Below are 18,111 nucleotides of genomic sequence, written 5' to 3' on the forward strand. Positions count from 1 at the left end.
GTCCCTCCTCCCCTTCCCTTCCCCTTGCCACTGTTCCTCTCCTGCAAGCTCACATGCTCTACAGCAAAAAAGCTAAATGCTTCTTTTTTAATAAGAGCTTAAATAATCATTTGTGTTTTTTATAGCCCTCAATGTTACTCAACTGGTTTCTTTCAAACTCAGTATCTTTCCCCAGAGGTCTGTATAAGAGGTCTTTAAGAAATCAGGGCAATTGAGTTCACAAATCATTGACAGTGAGTGTAATTAGACCTTTTCTCAGATTTTCCTTTGAGGAATAACAAGACAGTCCAGAGAGCTTATCTTTGACATTCTGTGCCTCTTCTCTTTGGTGGGTGATAGTCACCCTTGACTGATGCCATAGCTAATTCTACACTAAAAAGCCCACTGTTTGCTGTCAAATAATTGTCAGAAAACAGCAACTTAATATTAAGTGGACATCTTATTGTGACATAGGTTGGTATACCAAATATTTTCTCTTTGAGAGCCTTCTTAAGTTACCTGAAAGAAAAAAAAAATGTATGTTTCTAATCTTAGGAGTCAGATGCAGAGCCTTTTGTAAGAGTTGTGAGTTTAAAAGGTGGGTGAACTGACACTGAAGTTAACTTTCACTTACTGAGTGCCCTTTCAGCCTTAGGCACATCCATACATAGCCTTTTATCTGTAGCATCTTATGTAATTCCTGATCGTCAGTCCTTTGGGCAGCTAGTCAGCTTCATAGGTCCTTGGATGTGAACCAAATGGGGGCAGTTGTATGAAAAGAACAGGGGCTTATGTACCCATTGTTCAGATGAACCTGTTGCATGTCAGTGTATAAATAACCATCATCAAAGCCATATTCATTCTGCCATGTTGCTCCATCTGTTTACCTTTGTCTTGGAGTAGTTCATCTCAGATACATTTTCTCCTTTCACTAGCCACACAAGTTTCAAAGGCTTAAAAGGACTACATCTGCATGGTTTTGAAGGAACCTCATATCTTTTTGACCCAGACTGAGAGAAGTGAAAATGTAGTAACATTGCATTATTTTGAGAATAGTTCAGATACTGTGAAGATACTTTCAAACAGATTACATAATGTGGTCATGGACCAGATGTCCTTCCTTCCCTATTAAAATGTATTTGCTAATCACAGTCTCATACCCCCTATTGACACCTATATTCTTAATTCATAAAAACTGCTGAGCAAATTTTGCAGAGGCACCTCAAAGAGGACTCTGTTCCTCAGGTAGTATTCTTGACCTGGATACTTCTCTAGAGACTTTTCTCCATTGGGATGTGCCCCACGTTTTGTTTTGGTTTTGGTTTTGTTTTCCTTTAGGCACCCCCTTTTGTTATAGGACACCTGTGCTTTTCAGAGAGACAGAGACAGAATGCAAGAAATCACCCCCCGGTGGGATAGCCACACCACAATCCCTTCTCTATTCTCCTCTCGGTATTTTAGGCATGTACGCACACATGCCTGGCATGAGTTTCAAGCCTCTGGGTCCAGGACTTGAACTGTAGTTGACTATGTGGGAGTCCAGCGATGTAACCATTATGCCATCTCCTGGTCCCTGCATTCTGCTTCTTACTGATAGACCCAGTCTTATTAAGTCTTATCTTTGTCTTTCAAGTTTTCAGTGTACAAGAAATGACACCCTCTAAGTTTTAAAAAGACTTAGAGAAAAAAATGGCAAAACTGCCTTCTGTAATTTTTAAATATTTGAAACTGGTATAGGTACTTAAAAACCAAAATTGTACAGGCAGAATCCTTATTTGGATCATTCTTCTAAAAGGAATCTTGTCATATGATTTTAGAATTTTTTAGGGTTTACATATAAGGTGTTATGTTAAAACAGTAATGAGTTGTGCCAGGCAAGATAATTGGTTAGTTGTTCTTTTGTCTCTCTCTTTCTTCCTCTCTCTCACACATGGGATTATAAGGCTGGGCTATGACAGCACAGATATACATACCATCTACCATATGATACATAAATCTTTTGAATAACTGAGAACTAAGATCTGAGTGAGAAAAATGTACAGATTAATAACCTACCAAGAGGGATTCAGTTGTTTTTGGTAACTCCTGTGCCAAGGTAGAAGAAAGCCAATTTCAGTTCATTTAAGGGTAAATAGTTGACAATGAGAACTACATGAGAGTAAAATGAGCTGCCTAAAGAGGGAAGGAGTTTTCTGTTTATGATGCTATTAGAGCATTGACTGCATGGTTATTAGTTGGTGAAGATAGTCTAAGGATTTAAATGTTGTTAGGAGCATCAGCCAGTGGTTTTAAGTGCTGACTTTTCATGTACATGCATCCAACCCAGGTTTACCTGGGGTGCTATTAAAAACCAAAATGTATCTTTGCCTTTTTTTCCTTCTGATATTTAGATTATTTCACTTCGGAATTTTAGCTGTGATGCTGAAGCTCCTCCAGATTGAGAGCCACTGGACAGGATTTTTTTTATTATCCATGTTAAGCCTCTTTTATTCTTTGGGCTGGTGGTTTTCTTGGACTCAAGTTGTAGCTGTTGCTCCTTTATTAGCTGGACGAGAATGCCATCTTGGTAATAGTAGCATTCTTAGATTATAAAGTCTGTAACTCGAGGATCAGCAGTGTCAGGCTGAGCTTAGTCCAGCCTTTTATTTTAGAGATGATTAAGCAGATGCATATGGGCAGGTTGAGGTCACTTGATTAGTAGCAGAAGTTCTAGATGTAACTTCTGTCTTCTTTCACTAAAGATGCTTGAGAATTCTGGAAAATAAAGTGCATGTTAGCTTTTATTGACTCCTTAAAGTTCCACCTGTCATCAGGTGTGCATTAGATAAGCAAGCTCTTGTCTTTGCCCTGGCTTACCTCTTTGACAGTTCAAAGCATTCATGTATTCTGTCCAAAATCATGGTCCCCTTCCGTAGGAGTGTGCAGGACCTTGTAACCCCACAAACCTCTGTCTACCTGATGTCTAAGTATTACCTACATTTGTGGTAGGACAAGTCTAATTGAGTCCCTAGATATCATCAGGGCTTGATTGCATAATAGAAATTGCTTTTCAAAGGTAATTATATTTCACAAAAGCAGAATAGTAAAATAACAACACTGCAAATGAGAGTACAGTTTGTCATCAAGCATAGTTTCTTTTGGTGCTTTCCAAATCTGTGTTTTGTTTGTTTGTTTAATTTTGCCAGAGTGTGCAGGCACTTACAGAAAAGAGAGAGATAGATACCAGAAGTGAGGAATTACCTCCCATGGGGAATGGTCACTCTCAATTACCTTCTTTTCTTCCTCCTTTCAGGATTTTGGGCATGTGCACACATGTATCCAGTGTGTTTCTTGAGCTACAGGTCTGGGATTCAGACTGAATAGTTGGCCATGTGAGATTCAGCATCTTTAACCACTATACCACACACTGGCTCCAAATCTGCTTATAAGGGATAGATTTTATAACAGGTCCCTGACCCTCCAGGGAGACCTTTTTGCTCCCTCAGGTTGTGTTTTCAGACCACTGTGCAGCTCTTGGCCTGTTAGCACAGTGCTAAGCACTGTGCCAGAAAGAAACTGTTATTCTCTCTGGTATTGCTGCCTCTCATTGAACAAACACTTACTGATTGCCAATGTGCCTCTTGATACTTAGAAGGACTTTAAACTTTCAGAAGTATTTTCCTATACTCTTTAGAACTTTAATCATTTTTGTGGCAGGACTAGCAGTTGGCATAATGGCTGTATTGCTAAACTCCCATGTAGTCAACCGTGGTTCGAGTCCCAGACCCGGTGGCTTAAATTCACACCGGGCATGTGTGCGTGCGTGCCAAAGAAAGGAGAATGGACAAGAAGGGATTGCAGCATGGCCATGGGAGGAGGGGATGATTTCTCACTTTCTGTCTGTCTCTTTCTGGCATGCGCATGTGCCCTCTTAAAAGGAGAATGGAGGAGAAGGGATTTCGGCATGGCCAGGGAGGGGGGGATGATTTCTCACTTTCTGTCTCTCTCTGGCATGCGCATGTGCCCTCTCAAAAAAAAAAAAAAAATCTTTGTGGCTCTGAGAGAGATTGGATAAGTGTCCTAATTCAAACTGCCAGAGGAAAAAAATTGAGGTTTTGACAATTTAAGTACCTTTTTATTTTTTTAAGAGAGATTTTTGCTATATACACGTGTTTGCTGGAGAGACAGAAAGTAAGAATCCCCCCACTCCCCCCAAAAGGATGGCAACGCTGCAGTCCCTTCTCCTCCATTCTCCTCTCACGATTTTGGGCACACTCACACAGATCTGGCCTGGGTTTTAAGCTGCCAGGTCCAGGACTCAAACCTCAGTCGAATATGTGAGAGTTCAGCGAGGTAACCATTATGTCATCTGCTGGTCCCTTAAGTGACACCTTGAGGTAATAAAAGAAAGGCTTTGAGCAGATCCCAAACCAGAATTAGAACTTTTTTTTTTGGCTCCTAGTTCTGCATGTTTCCCAAAAAAAAGTGTATTTAGAGATTATATAAGTATTAGTTACTGTGTTACACATGACACGTGTGAGTATTGGAATACTTACTAGCTCTAGGAAAACATTTGTCATCTGTACTGCCCCAATCCAAGCCAGTCATGGCCTCCCTATTATCATGATCTTAACCACACAAACTCTTGTCTTTATAGAAGCCAGGGGCTGTTATTGGTATATAAATCAGATCATGTCATGCAACTGCTCCATTCTCTCCCTGGTAATCTTTCCTTATCAGTCTTCCCTTTCCCTCTGACCATGTGTATCCCTCTCCCTACTCCTTGCTTTTCCCTCTAGACTTGGGGCCTCCTTAGTGTTCATCAAGTGTCATTCCTTCTTACTTCCTACAGACCTTTACCTTCTCTCTGCATAACCTGCCCTTTTCCCTCATAGTCGTAGTGCTTACTCCCTGGCAGCCCCCAGACTTTGCTCAAGTGTTAACTTAGCATTACATTTTCCTGTCTGTCCTTATACCACAGTCTTACAACCTCATCACTTATGAGCTCCCTACCCTCCTTGTATTGCTTTATGGTAATTAATTATCTTGCCAACATTGAACAAATGAATATAAATATATATAGGGTATTCATTATGACAATAGAGACTGATTTGCATTTGTTCATTGCTCTTACAATGTAATTCCTGGCACATGAAAGATGCTCAGTAAGACTTTGAAGGAATAATTATTTGATTAATACTTTTAATATCATTGGCTGCTTACTTCTTGTATGGTAGCAAGTTGAGTGTGTGAATAAGAGTTGGTATCCAGGCTGATAAACTATAATGTAGAAACATGTGAATACCTGGGCTGAAACCCTGGCTCTACCACTTGATAATTAACATTATGAAAAACTGAACTGATAATGTCTTCTAAAAGGTTTCCTGTGAGGTAATATGAAATTATATTAGTGAAATTGCTAAGATGTGCTCAGTTAATGCTTAAAAGTCACTTTCACTGATCAAAAGCTGTTCTAAATGGCTGCTCTGATACTCTTAGTCCCAGTATATGTGTGGTCATGGTTGGTCTATAGTGATCTGGTGGGAGGGCTGAGTTAGAAAATGTCTTCAGTTTGGACTTATTTGCCAACTGTGTTGTGCTCTATTACTAATAACACATGTATCTGAGATCATATTTTACATTTAATATAAAATTTCCTAGGCAGTCATCAAAACATAGGGTGATTTTGTAATAGCTAAAATGTAACTTCTTGTTTTAATCATACTTTATAATTTTGTTTTCCCTTAGTGTTGCCTGGAATAGCAAAGAATTGGAATCATGCACTTACTGTGGGAGTGTATCAAGAAAGATAATTAAGGATGTTCCCAGGAAATACCTGCTTCTCTACTAATCATAAAACACATTGAAGGATGTCTTCTAAGGAATTTGTCCTGTGAAGTATTTCTGAATTTCAATTGGCTCTTTTTAGAAATGCAGATAAAGAAAATGAAGGATATTGGGCAGCAGTTGTATACTACTCAAGTAAATGGTGGACATAATTCCTTGACCATGTCACCCAAACAACCTAATGCTAATAGAGCAACTCGGCCAGATAGGCAGGAAGTACACACCCTTCTATATCAAGGGTCAGAGGCAGAGGCTGCCATGATGACCATTGCTACATGTGTAAAATGCAAAAGTGTTCACAAAATTCCTCTTCAAGATTTGAAAAAGGGCACTGGGGAAAGCCAAAAGGAGGACAAATATGTCTGCTTTCAGTGTAACCTTGGTGTGACTCCCCCCCGTTTTCATTTTATGAACAGTAATCCCAGTGCTTCTCATGTTGGAAATAAAATTGAAACCATCTCAAATTCTGTCAATAACAAATTCAAGGTAAGGAACTTCAAGCCAGGCAAATATTACTGTGATAAATGTCGATTTTCCACGAAGGACCCTCTGCAGTACAAAAAGCACACACTTCAACATGAAGAGATTAAATTCATTTGTTCTCACTGCAGCTACATTTCATACACAAAAGGAGAGTTTCAGAGGCATTTGGTGAAACATACAGGTATATTCCCTTATAAATGTGAGTATTGTGACTATGGTGCTATTCGAAATGATTATATTGTCAAACACAGGAAGAGAGTACATGAGAGGGCTGGTGCAAAACGGCCACTCAAATCTGTTGCTAAGCTAGAGCCGAAAAAAAGCAGCACTTCAAAACAAAATGCAGAGCTTTTAAAAGCTTCCAGTCTAAGGACTACATTTCAGAATAAGTTGTCAGATCAACTGTCAAGGTATTCTCTTCACACAAATAAAGACAAAATGCACAATATTATGTTGTTACCTGAGTCAAAGGAATACCAAAAAGATGTAGTTTGTATTCCAAATAAAATGACCATATCTGAGTCAAATGAAGTCAGTCTGTTAGAGAACAAAAATGTTGAGGTGGAAGTATTATCCCCTGCAAAGGAACCTGTTCAACCAGGTATGCCATTGACAGTTGTGGCACCAGCAGAACTAGTTGTCCCTGCAAACTGTTTAGCCCAGTTGATAGATGTGAAAGTTGTCAATGGTACACAGCAACTTGTTCTAAAGTTGTTTCCTCTAGAAGAAAATAATTGTCTTGAAGCTGGTAGGAGCGATAGAGTTGATTCTGAGCGTATGACTAAACAGAGAGGTTCAAATGAACAAGAAAAAATAGTTTCTGCAGAAAAAACAAAGTCTCTAACTTTTGAAGGAAATGTGGGAAGACTTGTCGGCATTGATAATCTTCAATCTTCAGTTCAGAAACAAGTTAAAACTGTGAAATGGGTAAGGTCTTGTGATTTTTTTATGTCAAATTCTAGTGTGTACAACCATGGAGAATCCTTTCTCAATTCTGATACAGTTGAGGATTCACAGAAAAAAAATGTTTATCCACATAGAACTGCTCTTTCTTCCATTGCCTTAAAAGGTCACTCTCCATTATCTCTAGTAAAAAACAGTGTTTTATGTAGTCTTGGAACTGCATCAAATTCTTTTCCATATAAAGCTGCTGTTTCTTTTTCTGGAGATGCAAGAAATTTGCACAGTGATTCACAGCAGTTACTCCCTCTTGCTGCATCATCTACAGCCTTTTCCTTCTCTGGAGAAAAGGGCTTATTGCCCTTAAGTGAAAATGACTTGGAATCTAGAAGAATGATGAACATTCCTGTAAAAATGCTTTCCTCTACTAGGAAGTTGGAAGATAACCAGACAGAAGAACACAAGGTAGTTTCAAATATAGGCCAGATTTCCTCTCCACATCAAAGTGAATATTTACATATAAACATAACTGGAGAAGATAGAATTAGATCTCAACAACCTGGAAATAAGGCTTTGGAATTAAACAGTTCTGAAAGGACAAATGACACTTTTGATGGCCCAGTGATCTCATCAGTATTTTCCCTGAGCTCTGGATCTGAAAATGTTCCAGAGGGCATTAAGTGGAATAGTTCGACCTCCAAAATAAAGTCAATTGAACTGTTACGCCGAAAGATAGCTCAGTTAATTGAATCCTGTGGCAAGCCATCATCTTTGGCTGCAAATAACGCACATCGTCGTTCCATAGCACAGGCTTCGAAGGCAAATTCAAAAGCTACTCCTGAAGGTATTCATGAAATTAATGTGTCATTTACTGGCCCTGGCCATTCCACAACTACTCTCCAGAAACCTCATAATGATGGTATTACTGACAATGAACAGCTCACTCATCCGCAAATATACCCACAATATGTAGATGGCATCAATGGGAAAATCGAAAGAGTGAACAGGAAGGCACGTGTTGCTACTCCAGTATTGATTCCCAAAGGAGCCGTGTTGAGAGTTCTTAACTCCTCTAAGGATGCCCACATTATAGAAGCTACATGTGAAGCGCCTGTCAGTATACCTTGCAGTAAAACACAGTTAATTACACCAGTTCCATTCTGCCCTGTGAAACAGAATGACTCAGGCTTACAGCCTTTGACAAATGAAAGTGAGCCAGTAGCTACGTCCCAAAATCTTGAAACATCTCTTCGACCTAAACAAAGAAAAGAGAGTGCTGTCTGTAGCATGACACCTAGAAAAGTTGGCCCCCTGCATGGACAGCCAGGAAGCAGTGAACTGAGTAAACAAGAGAAACTGCTTTCCAGAAATCTTCCTATAAGTAGAAATAAAACTAAACAAATAAACTTATCCAAGAAGAAAAACAAAAATCAGGGTGATCCCAGCCGCTGCCTCAAGGATCCTTCAATTTTTCAGGTTGCAAGACAACTTCGACTGATCGCAGCCAAACCAGATCAGTTGATTAAATGCCCTCGTCGGAACCAGCCAGTCATTGTGTTAAACCATCCTGATGTTGATTCACCAGAAGTAACCAATGTAATGAAGGTAATAAATAAGTACAAAGGCAATGTCCTCAAAGTTGTTTTATCAGAGAGGACTAGGTGTCAGCTAGGCATCAGACGGCATCATGTACGGCTAACCTACCAAAATGTAGATGAAGTCAACCAAATTAAAAGGCAAATGATGTTGAAAATGAAACTTAAAAAAGTCCATAAAAACAACTACCAGGTGGTGGATTCCTTGCCTGATGATTCCTCACAGTGTATATTTAAATGCTGGTTTTGTGGGCGGCTATATGAAGACCAGGAAGAATGGATGAGTCATGGCCAACGCCATTTGATAGAAGCAACTAGAGATTGGGATGTTCTTTCTTCCAAAGGCAAATAAGTAAAATATTGGTCTTTGAAGTAAGGGAAGGGGGTAGTTTTGTTTTTGTTTTAGTTTTGTTTTGTTAGTTTATTCTTGTTTGGGTTCCCTACTGAAGATTTGATAGGGGAAATAGAGACTGTAAGAATAAGAATGTTGTTAATTCTTCCGCCACCCCACCCCCCCTCACATATACATTGAAATCTTAAGAGCCAGGACCCTGCATTAACCTGAAATGTGCCTGGTCCCTGGGAGGTATTCAGAGCCCCTGAAATTGTACACAGCAATTGATGTACATTTTTCTAGAGAGAGGATGTGAAACTTTCAACAAATTGTTAGTGGGATATATGAGACCTTTATTTAGTACCCCTTATTTTGAGTAGATGTGAATCTTTGTAATTCATTCAGAAGGATGAGTTTAGAATGTTTTACACATTGTCTTTCTGTAAATGCTACTGAAAATTAAACCTGTGTTTGGTGTGCACATCCACTTTGCTTTTACTTTAACTTTTTTTCTGAATGTTTGGCACATAATGAAAATTATATTTTCTACTTTGTTAGTGGTCTTGCATTTGGTTATTGAAAAATGACCTTTCTTTTTCATCTCTCCCCCAGTCTGTAATACTTGGTGTTTTATATAATGTAATTTTGCTCTTGTTGACAATTCTAAAGAATTATTCTAAGGCTTTGCCTGAATATACTACTTCAACAACGGGTGTTAGAGAAAGAAAACATTTTCAAATATTTAGCTTTTGATTTCTTTAATGTCTTGATTTAGGTAAGGGAATGTGCCTTTTTTGGGGGAAAATGATTAAAAAGGGAAAATACCTAAAATTAAGTTTTATGTTTGCCCTTAACACTCCCACAAACATAAATTAAGTGACCAATTTAAAATTGAATGATCAGTCTTGTGACGTAAGTGACACTTGAAAAGCTATTAAACATAGACTTTTGAAGGTATGAAATGTTTAATGTGACTCAGTTTTATTTGGGAACTCATCCAGAGAAACCATGAATAGATAGTGCCCATGTTTCTTGATCATTATTAATTATGGACACTGTTCCCAAATCACATTCTAGTCTCCCTGTGCATTTTTTTTCTGAGCAGGGCTTATGGACTAAGGCAGCTTCTCTGATCATTTTCTGACCCTTCTATATCATTGAAGTCCCATAAAGTTTTTCCTCAAGCTACTGGAAACAGGCAGAAAGCAAAAAATTAAAACCTCTCATTGTCTTTGCTAAAGTTCCAGGGATGCTTATTCCTGGTTTTCATTGATCTGTTTCTAATCTGTCTGAACCATAGTCATGCTTTCCCTGTACTGGGCTTTCCTAAGAAAGCAAGTCCACTAATACTCCTTCCACATCATTTCTCTAGCAATAGATGTCAAAACTGTTACTAGTCTCTACTGGTCACTTTTGTGTACCTTAGAAATAAGCCCTGTCCTCTCCTGAATAGGGACAGTTTCTTGGGCAGTTAGATGGCTTGGTAAATGTAGCTCAAGACTGGATCTTACTCCTCACTAATTCACATAGCTGGGCACTGATCTTCATGTAGAACACAGATGACACAACCACAAGGCAGCACTGATTCATTTTATTCATTTCAGAGACTTCCTACTTTAGGAGATTGGTGCAGTGAATGAAGCCGGAGAGGGAGTATGAAATGAGAAAAGTGTGCCAGCGGCTTTTACCTTGTTGGATTGTCAGTTGAAGGCATTCTAATTTTTGTTTTTTGTTTTTTGGTTTTTGTTTTTTGTTTTAGATGAGAGATTTCCCTCAGTTAAGTGGGACTGTAATTAATTCTAATTGGTTCTCATTACAGATAATCAGCATTTCTTATGTATAATTCAATATAAGATCATTACATTGATTAATTGGTTTCTCTTGAAATTTAGGATTTGTATTTTTATGTGTGTGTGTATGTATACACATTTTTTACCATATGAAAATACAGTAACTTGTTGATTTCTTATTTTGTAAAAAGATAGTGTGGGCTGGAAAAATGTAAAGCATTTTTATATTAGAAATAATTTATTTTGGGAACACATTTGTATAATCTGATCTCATTTTTAGAAAATGAAAGCACAGTAAGTGATGAGGTCTGGTTTATAGGAACACAGGTAGAAACTCCTGTAGATAATTTTATTGCAGCATTTAGTCCTTGTGCAGTTTTATTTGGTGCTTTTTGGAAAATGGATCTTGTGTGTCACTTCACTACATAAAGGAGAGCATTCTGAAGTTCTATCCAGGTTAAAGACTTGCATCTCTCCAGCATGAAAGAAAGCTCCTAAAACGTGGAGAGGAGAAAAGACTGTGATATTAAAAACAAACAAAAACCTTTTTCTCCTATATACCTCACCGCTTAGTAGCTTTTCCTTGAAAGACTAGACTTAGAGTTGGCCATAAATCAGGTCAGACTGTTACATGTCAACATGAAATATTTACTCTTTGCAGCATCAACTATTTTCCAAGTATTACCTAAAACAACTTATGTGCTTGTATGGAGTTGAAGTTTGTGAGCAGAATATGTAGCAAAGCTTCTGAGATTTTCAGAACTACACTACTTTTTAACGGATGAAGAGGGTTCCTAGAAGTCATAAAAAATGGGAAAGCAAAAAGTGACCATCTTCCCTAAATAATTTACAAGAATAGCCTTTTAAGATGTAGGTAGGTAGATATGAAATTAACTCATTTCTATCAAAACTGGAGGGAGAGAATGGGGCAGAACTGTGTTGAGTATTTGTGTACTCTTAGCTTTGTTTTGAAGGACCTCCAGTCACTACATTTTGTTAATAGTACTAATAAAATTATTTTAAACATTTTTAAAGTAGATTTTCTTACTTTTGGGTACCAGAAATGAAGCAATCTTGTTATATTTATGATATAGACAGAGTAAAAATGGCAAAACAAAAAACACTGATTCAAAAGTACACTCTAGTAGATTATATTTTATTCCGTTTTTTTTTTAATCATCAATCTAATACATTTTATGAGCTCCTATTGTGGACTAAGTGCTGTATATTGAAATTTCATAAACAATGTATTAACTCAAAAGTCCTATCCCTCTCTTTAGAATGTATTGTATAAGCCATCCCAGAAAATGAAGATATGATGCTGCTCAGTCTTTGGAATAATGTTTGAATCTTTAAATGTCTACATGAGCAGAAAACAAATCTTGGTGTAACATGTTTTCAGCATAATTCCTGTGTTAACAGTTTGTGTGTCTGCTGCTCTGGTTTTGGAACATGTTTGTATATAGATGTAGAAGTTGGCGTAAATTTTGTTAAATAAAGCAACTATAAAATTTTCTCGGCCTGTTCATTTCAGATGTTAAATAAGGTGACTATTTATTACACCACCTATCTTGTATGGTATATTTCTGAGTCACATAAAGTAAAAGCTTCATTTCTACACACAACACAGGTATTTTGAATTCTACCAAGGCAGAATTTTGAATTAGATGCCCTACTGGTTAACCATGCACACACTGGTACAAGGCCAGGTTACTCTTGTTTTGCTTTGGCCTAAATTCACAGGAAGTGCTAGTTTGGACAGCAGTGCTAAGTTTCCTACCCTGGTCAGAGGCAGCAGAAAATGTTATGCTGGCACTTACCCTGCGGTTCATGCTCACTTACCAAGTAGGGAGTACCTTGAAAGGAAGAGTTCCCAGGCAATGTGAGTATAGTTCCAATGTCGATGTAATCTATCCAAACAATTGATCTCTTGCATCCAATTCAACTTATATTTAAGAGGAAAGAGTATGAGAATATTTCAAGAGTGTGCTTAATTTCCTCAACACTCCAGGGCCAAAGGAGTGAAAAGATACATATTTACTAGAGATAAATATTGGTAGATCATGAGGAAAAGATGTTAATTACTTAAGTTCAGCAATTTGGCTGCTTATCTATTTTGAAATTAGTAAATTGTCTATGACAGTATTTAGGAGAGCAGAGATCAAATGCAATGAGAGCCTTAAAAGAGATCTTTATTAGACACAGACTATGAGGGGTGGCTACAGTGTGACAAATAGGAAAATGGGCAGGAAACAACTTCAGGTCCATAAAGCTAGGAAGTGGTAGTCAGTATGCTATAGTAAAACAAGTTCAGGAAAATGAAAAACACCTAGTTCTTGAGGATTAGTTGAGGATGAATGAGGAAATGTATGGGCACATGTTACACCCATATCTACAAATCTCTGCACTATGTAGGGTTATTTGCATCATGGCTGCATATAGTATAAATTGTCTTAATACAGTTCCATCCATTCTGTACATTAGTTGGGATGAGATGCCTTGCTAAGGAATATAGATAATCGAGAGCAGCACTGTGCAGTAAAAGTAAATTGTGAGCCAATTTGTAGCCATATTGAAGAGTAAAAAACAGGTGAAATTAAATGTTTTATTTGACCCAATACAGCCAAAATACTAGGTCTCTGGGAAAGTTATGGTGTGTTTTTCTATGTAAGAATGCATCATGACTTCCCTGACAACCCAATATGTATTTAACAAAATTTGAGATACGCATATGCACAAACTTAACAATTTAGAAATCTAGTATATACTTTACACTTAAAGCATGTTTAAAATTTTTTCCTACAGTTTATTTCTTAGGAATGAGAGGGACAAGAATCCCAAACAGCTTTTGCTGCACAGCAGTACTCCCTGTAACCTTTTAGACATGCCTGTAGGTGTTTCTGACATGTTCAGGATCTAAACCCTGGACCTTCCCACAGGGCCACTATCACACAGCAGTGCCCTACTGCCTGCATCATCATAGTTGGACTCAATTTTGATGCTAAATTTTTCAGTTAATTACAATCAAAACCAATCTTATCAAAGTTTTCCATTGAAAAGTAATTAAACTGCTTTAATTTTTTAGTTTAAATTAAAAATTACTTTCTTCAGTCACTGTAGCCACATTTTAAGTGTTCATTTACTTAGTGGCTACCATATTGAACAGCATGGAAGGGAAAATGAACTATTGAGTCATCAGAAAAGTCATGACATTTTCTCATTATTTTCTATGCAAAAATGCATCGTGACTTTTCCAATGATCCAATATATTGTAAATATTAGTTACTTGTCTGAGCTTCTTTTTAGGAAGCATTTGGTTTTGTTTATGTATGTAAAACTAGGATAGGCATGGGTAGGCTTCATTAACTAGCTTTTAAGGCATGACAATTTTGTGCATGATTCTATATTACTGACCAACAGGTCTATTTTTAGGTTTATGGTTGCACATGGAACTTTTCAAGGTTATTTATCACTTATTTATTTCACAATCTTACTTGGCAAACCAAACATGTTTCCCATTTACATTACATATCCACAATGGGTGGATAAGGGACTCCGTTCCCCGAAGTCTGTCAGGGACCTAGGCTAATGGGGAGTTCTATCTTGTAGCTATACCACCCCCACCATTTGGGTGTCTCCATCACTAAGACCAGGAAAGTGCAAGAGGAAAGGGTCATACTCAGGTAGGAAACAGGGCACTTCCACTGCCAGCCTATTGCCCAGAACTAGTGACAACCTCCCAAAGGGGCTATGCAGCATACCATGTATGAGTGCAGAAGGAAAAGAAAACACTGCTAATAAACACTAATGATCTCTAACACAGTAAGACCTAGGGCACATACTGAACGAGTATAAGGGGCCATTTTCTTTTCTTTTCTTTTTTTCTTTTTTTTTTTTTTTGAGAGGTTTTTCGCTATAGGGCACGTGAGCTCGCCAGACAGAGAGAGACATAGAGACAGAAAGCGAGAAATCACCCCCCGATGGTCACGCCGCAATCCCTTCTCCTCCATTCTAAGGGGCCATTTTCTATGTGGACAGCACCTGCAGATCTTACAGTTGTGAAATAACATCCTGATAAGTTAGTGAAGATATGGATAAATAGGAGCTTCAACATAATATCGGCAATACTAAACTTAATACTAAGAATCAATGTGTTGTTTTATTTGCATTTCCTTGATTACTGAGATAGTATAGTTTTAAGAATGCTTATTAGACATTTCAATTTTCTGTGTATTGCCTGCTGGTATCCTTTGTCCATTATACTAATTACCTATTCATGTTTAACTTTTATAAGAAAACATTGAAACTCTATCTAAAGAAAAAAATTTTCTTTAGGTTTCATGTTTCTTGTGTTTTATTTTAGTATTCTTCCCTAACTTGAAGTAAAAAAGATAGTATTTTATGCTAAGTTCAACACTAAAAACATGAAATTAAATTTCCATACAATAGGTACCATAATTTACAAGCTGTCAGTCATAGACTTTGTAAAACTACTTTTCTATAGGAAAAAGAATACCTAAATCAATTTAGATCCACATTCTCACAAAGGACAATTCCAAATGGACTGGTTACTTACATATCCTAGCACCACTATCTTCATGTACCCAGGCTTCATATTTGTGTAGCTCTATGGTCAGGTCTCTGTGCTGCCATATTAAGCTGCTTGCTGTGATTCTTCTTCAAAGTTAACCCTAATGACAGTTTACCACTGAGACAAGTATTGATATATTCAAAGTGGTAAGACCTTCTGTAGCAGACATAAAGCTATAATAGTAATGATCTTGGGTGTTCTTGGCTTTTTGCTCTTCACTGCATTTTATTTACTTTTTTTAATTAATTGACACATAATAATTGTACATATGTATGGGGTACAGTGTGACTTATTTTTTTTCTTTTCTAATCATTTATTTATTTATATTTACATTTTCCCAGGCAACAGGTATTATTGAACTTACGCAAATAACCATTCTGCCACAAAATAAGAATACTCCCAAATATTTTCTAATTCCAGAGGGGTCAAGAAGGGAGAAAAGTTTATGTTTCCATTTAAAGAAATAAACAAGAAGAAAAAACATTTCAACAAATTTATTAACCTATCAACATCTCAAAAAAAAGCAAAATCCTTAAATTTGGGAAACAAACCATAGTAAAGAAAAAGGACAGTAATGTTTTACTAAAAAGTCATAAATTCAATTTCACTAGTTCAATCCTATATAATTAATCTTCCTTCTGTTGAATTTGCAGTGTTACTGTGGTCCAACTTTTCTATTTAAATCCTGGCAGTTAACATTTAATGTTATTGTTGATATTGTTTCTAGCATTAAGTTGGTCATTTTCTTGGTTGCTTTTTGTTCTGTTATTTCTGTATCTTTTCTTCCCATATGAAGGATAATCTTGCTGGGCATAGTATTTTTGGTTGAAACTGTTTTTCACTTAACACTTTGAATATATTTTCCAATTCTTTCATTGCTCACATTGTTTCTAATGAGAGGTCAGATGTTAGTCTGATGGGATAACCTTTATAAGTAACCTGATGTTTCTCTCTTGCCAATTTTAGTATCTTGTCTTTGTCTGTAGTTTTGTTGAAGACCTTCTTGGGTTGATTCTATTAGGGGCCCTTTATATTTCTTGGGTCTCCATATTTGAATGCCTCTCTAGATTTGGCAAGTTTTCTTCCAGGATTTCATGGAATAGATTATCAATGCCCTTATTAGTTTCTTCATCTTCTGGGTTACCAATTATCCAGATGTTTTGGGTGCTTAATGGTGTCTATTATTTCTTGGACAGTATTCTCATTTGGGGGATTATTTTCTCAGTTTTCTTGGTTGCTTTTTCTAGGTCAGAGGTTTTGCCTTCAACATCCAAGATCCGATCTTCTGCATGGACTAAGCTGCTTTTAATACTTTTGAGGAAGGTTTTGATTTCCTGTATTGCAGTCTTCAACTCGAACAGCTCCATTTGATTCTTTTTTATGGTGTGTATTTTCTCTTTCAGTTGGTGTAATAACTTCCTCACCTCCTGGAACTCGTCTCTTTTCTTCCACATTTTCTAGAGTTCATTGTCTCTCAGCTATTGCATATAATTTAGTTTTATCACTATGAATATTCTGAATTCTCTCTCAGACATTTCCACGAGTTCCACTGTACTGTCTATGGATGATAAAGGATTGTTCTTTTAACTTAGGGGAGAGATACTTTCTTAGTTTCTCACGTTTCTTATACCTCTGTGGTGGTTTCTGGTCATTCTGTGAGAAAAATCTCTCCTCTACTGTGTTTTTCAATGTGGTATCCCCAGAAAGAGATTATGAGTTCAGATTTATAAAAAGAAGTTTCTTCCTTAAAGCAGGGCGTTCAGTAAGCATTGAGGATTTCAATGACCCTAAAAGTGTTCAGATGCTTGGCTACTATGCACCTAGGCCTGTCTAGATACTCAGTGTGTGGAGACTGAAGAACAGAGTAGGAAAGTAAGGTTAAAAAAATAAATAAATAAAAGCAAAAGGTAATAAAAGAAAGAAAAGAAAAAAGAAAAGAAAAGAAAAATACTAGACATAATCAAAAAAGAGAAAAAAAGTTATTTTTAAAAGGTAAAAAGTGAGAAGTACCAGGACACACCTCAGATTTAAAATGGCTTCTGAAATTAGCAAGAGAAAGAAAATCCCTGAGGTAGGAAATGGTTTGAAAGTTAAGATAGAGGCAGGAAGAGACAGAGAGTGGACAGAGGTCACCCTACCTAGTCTGAGTGTTTTGGAGGTCTAGGAGATGAAGTTGAGAGCATAACTTTAGTCACCTTGGTTCCTAAATGCACCAGGGCACACCTCAGATTTAAAATGGCTTCTTGTCTGAGTATTTCGGGGGTCCCAGTGTGACTTTTCAATACACAATACAATGTGTGCTGCTCATATTAAGGTAATTCGCATATATATATTACTTCAAACATTTATTGTTACTTTGTATTGGTTTATTCAAAATTCTTTATGGTGGCTATTTTGAAGTATACATGGGGTTAATATCTAGACTATACAAGGAACTCAAAGAACTCAGCAGCAAAAACTAATGCAATTTACTAATGGGCAATTGATCTGAAGAGACATTTTTCAAAAGAAGACGTACAATGGCTTAATATATTTAAGATGTTCAATATCATTAATCATTAGGAAAATGTACATCAAAACTACAATGAGATATTATTGTGAGATGTTACCCAG

General features: G+C 37.1%; 1 protein-coding gene across 2 annotated transcripts in view; it reads left to right on the forward strand.

Moving 5' to 3' along the window:
* Positions 1–11,828, forward strand: part of ZNF518B (zinc finger protein 518B) — an 18,750-nt gene extending 6,922 nt beyond the window's left edge. For both annotated transcript variants that reach the window (XM_014584061.2, XM_006168112.3), the window contains one exon: positions 5,707–11,828. In XM_014584061.2, coding sequence (XP_014439547.1) covers positions 5,890–9,135 — 3,246 coding nt within the window. In that variant the 5' untranslated portion in view covers positions 5,707–5,889 and the 3' untranslated portion in view covers positions 9,136–11,828. The remainder of the gene's footprint in view (positions 1–5,706) is intronic.
* The last annotated feature ends 6,283 nt before the right edge of the window (positions 11,829–18,111 follow it).

Source organism: Tupaia chinensis, unplaced genomic scaffold, assembly GCF_000334495.1.
Source record: "Tupaia chinensis unplaced genomic scaffold, TupChi_1.0 Scaffold145561_1, whole genome shotgun sequence".
Taxonomy (NCBI): Eukaryota; Metazoa; Chordata; class Mammalia; order Scandentia; family Tupaiidae; genus Tupaia; species Tupaia belangeri.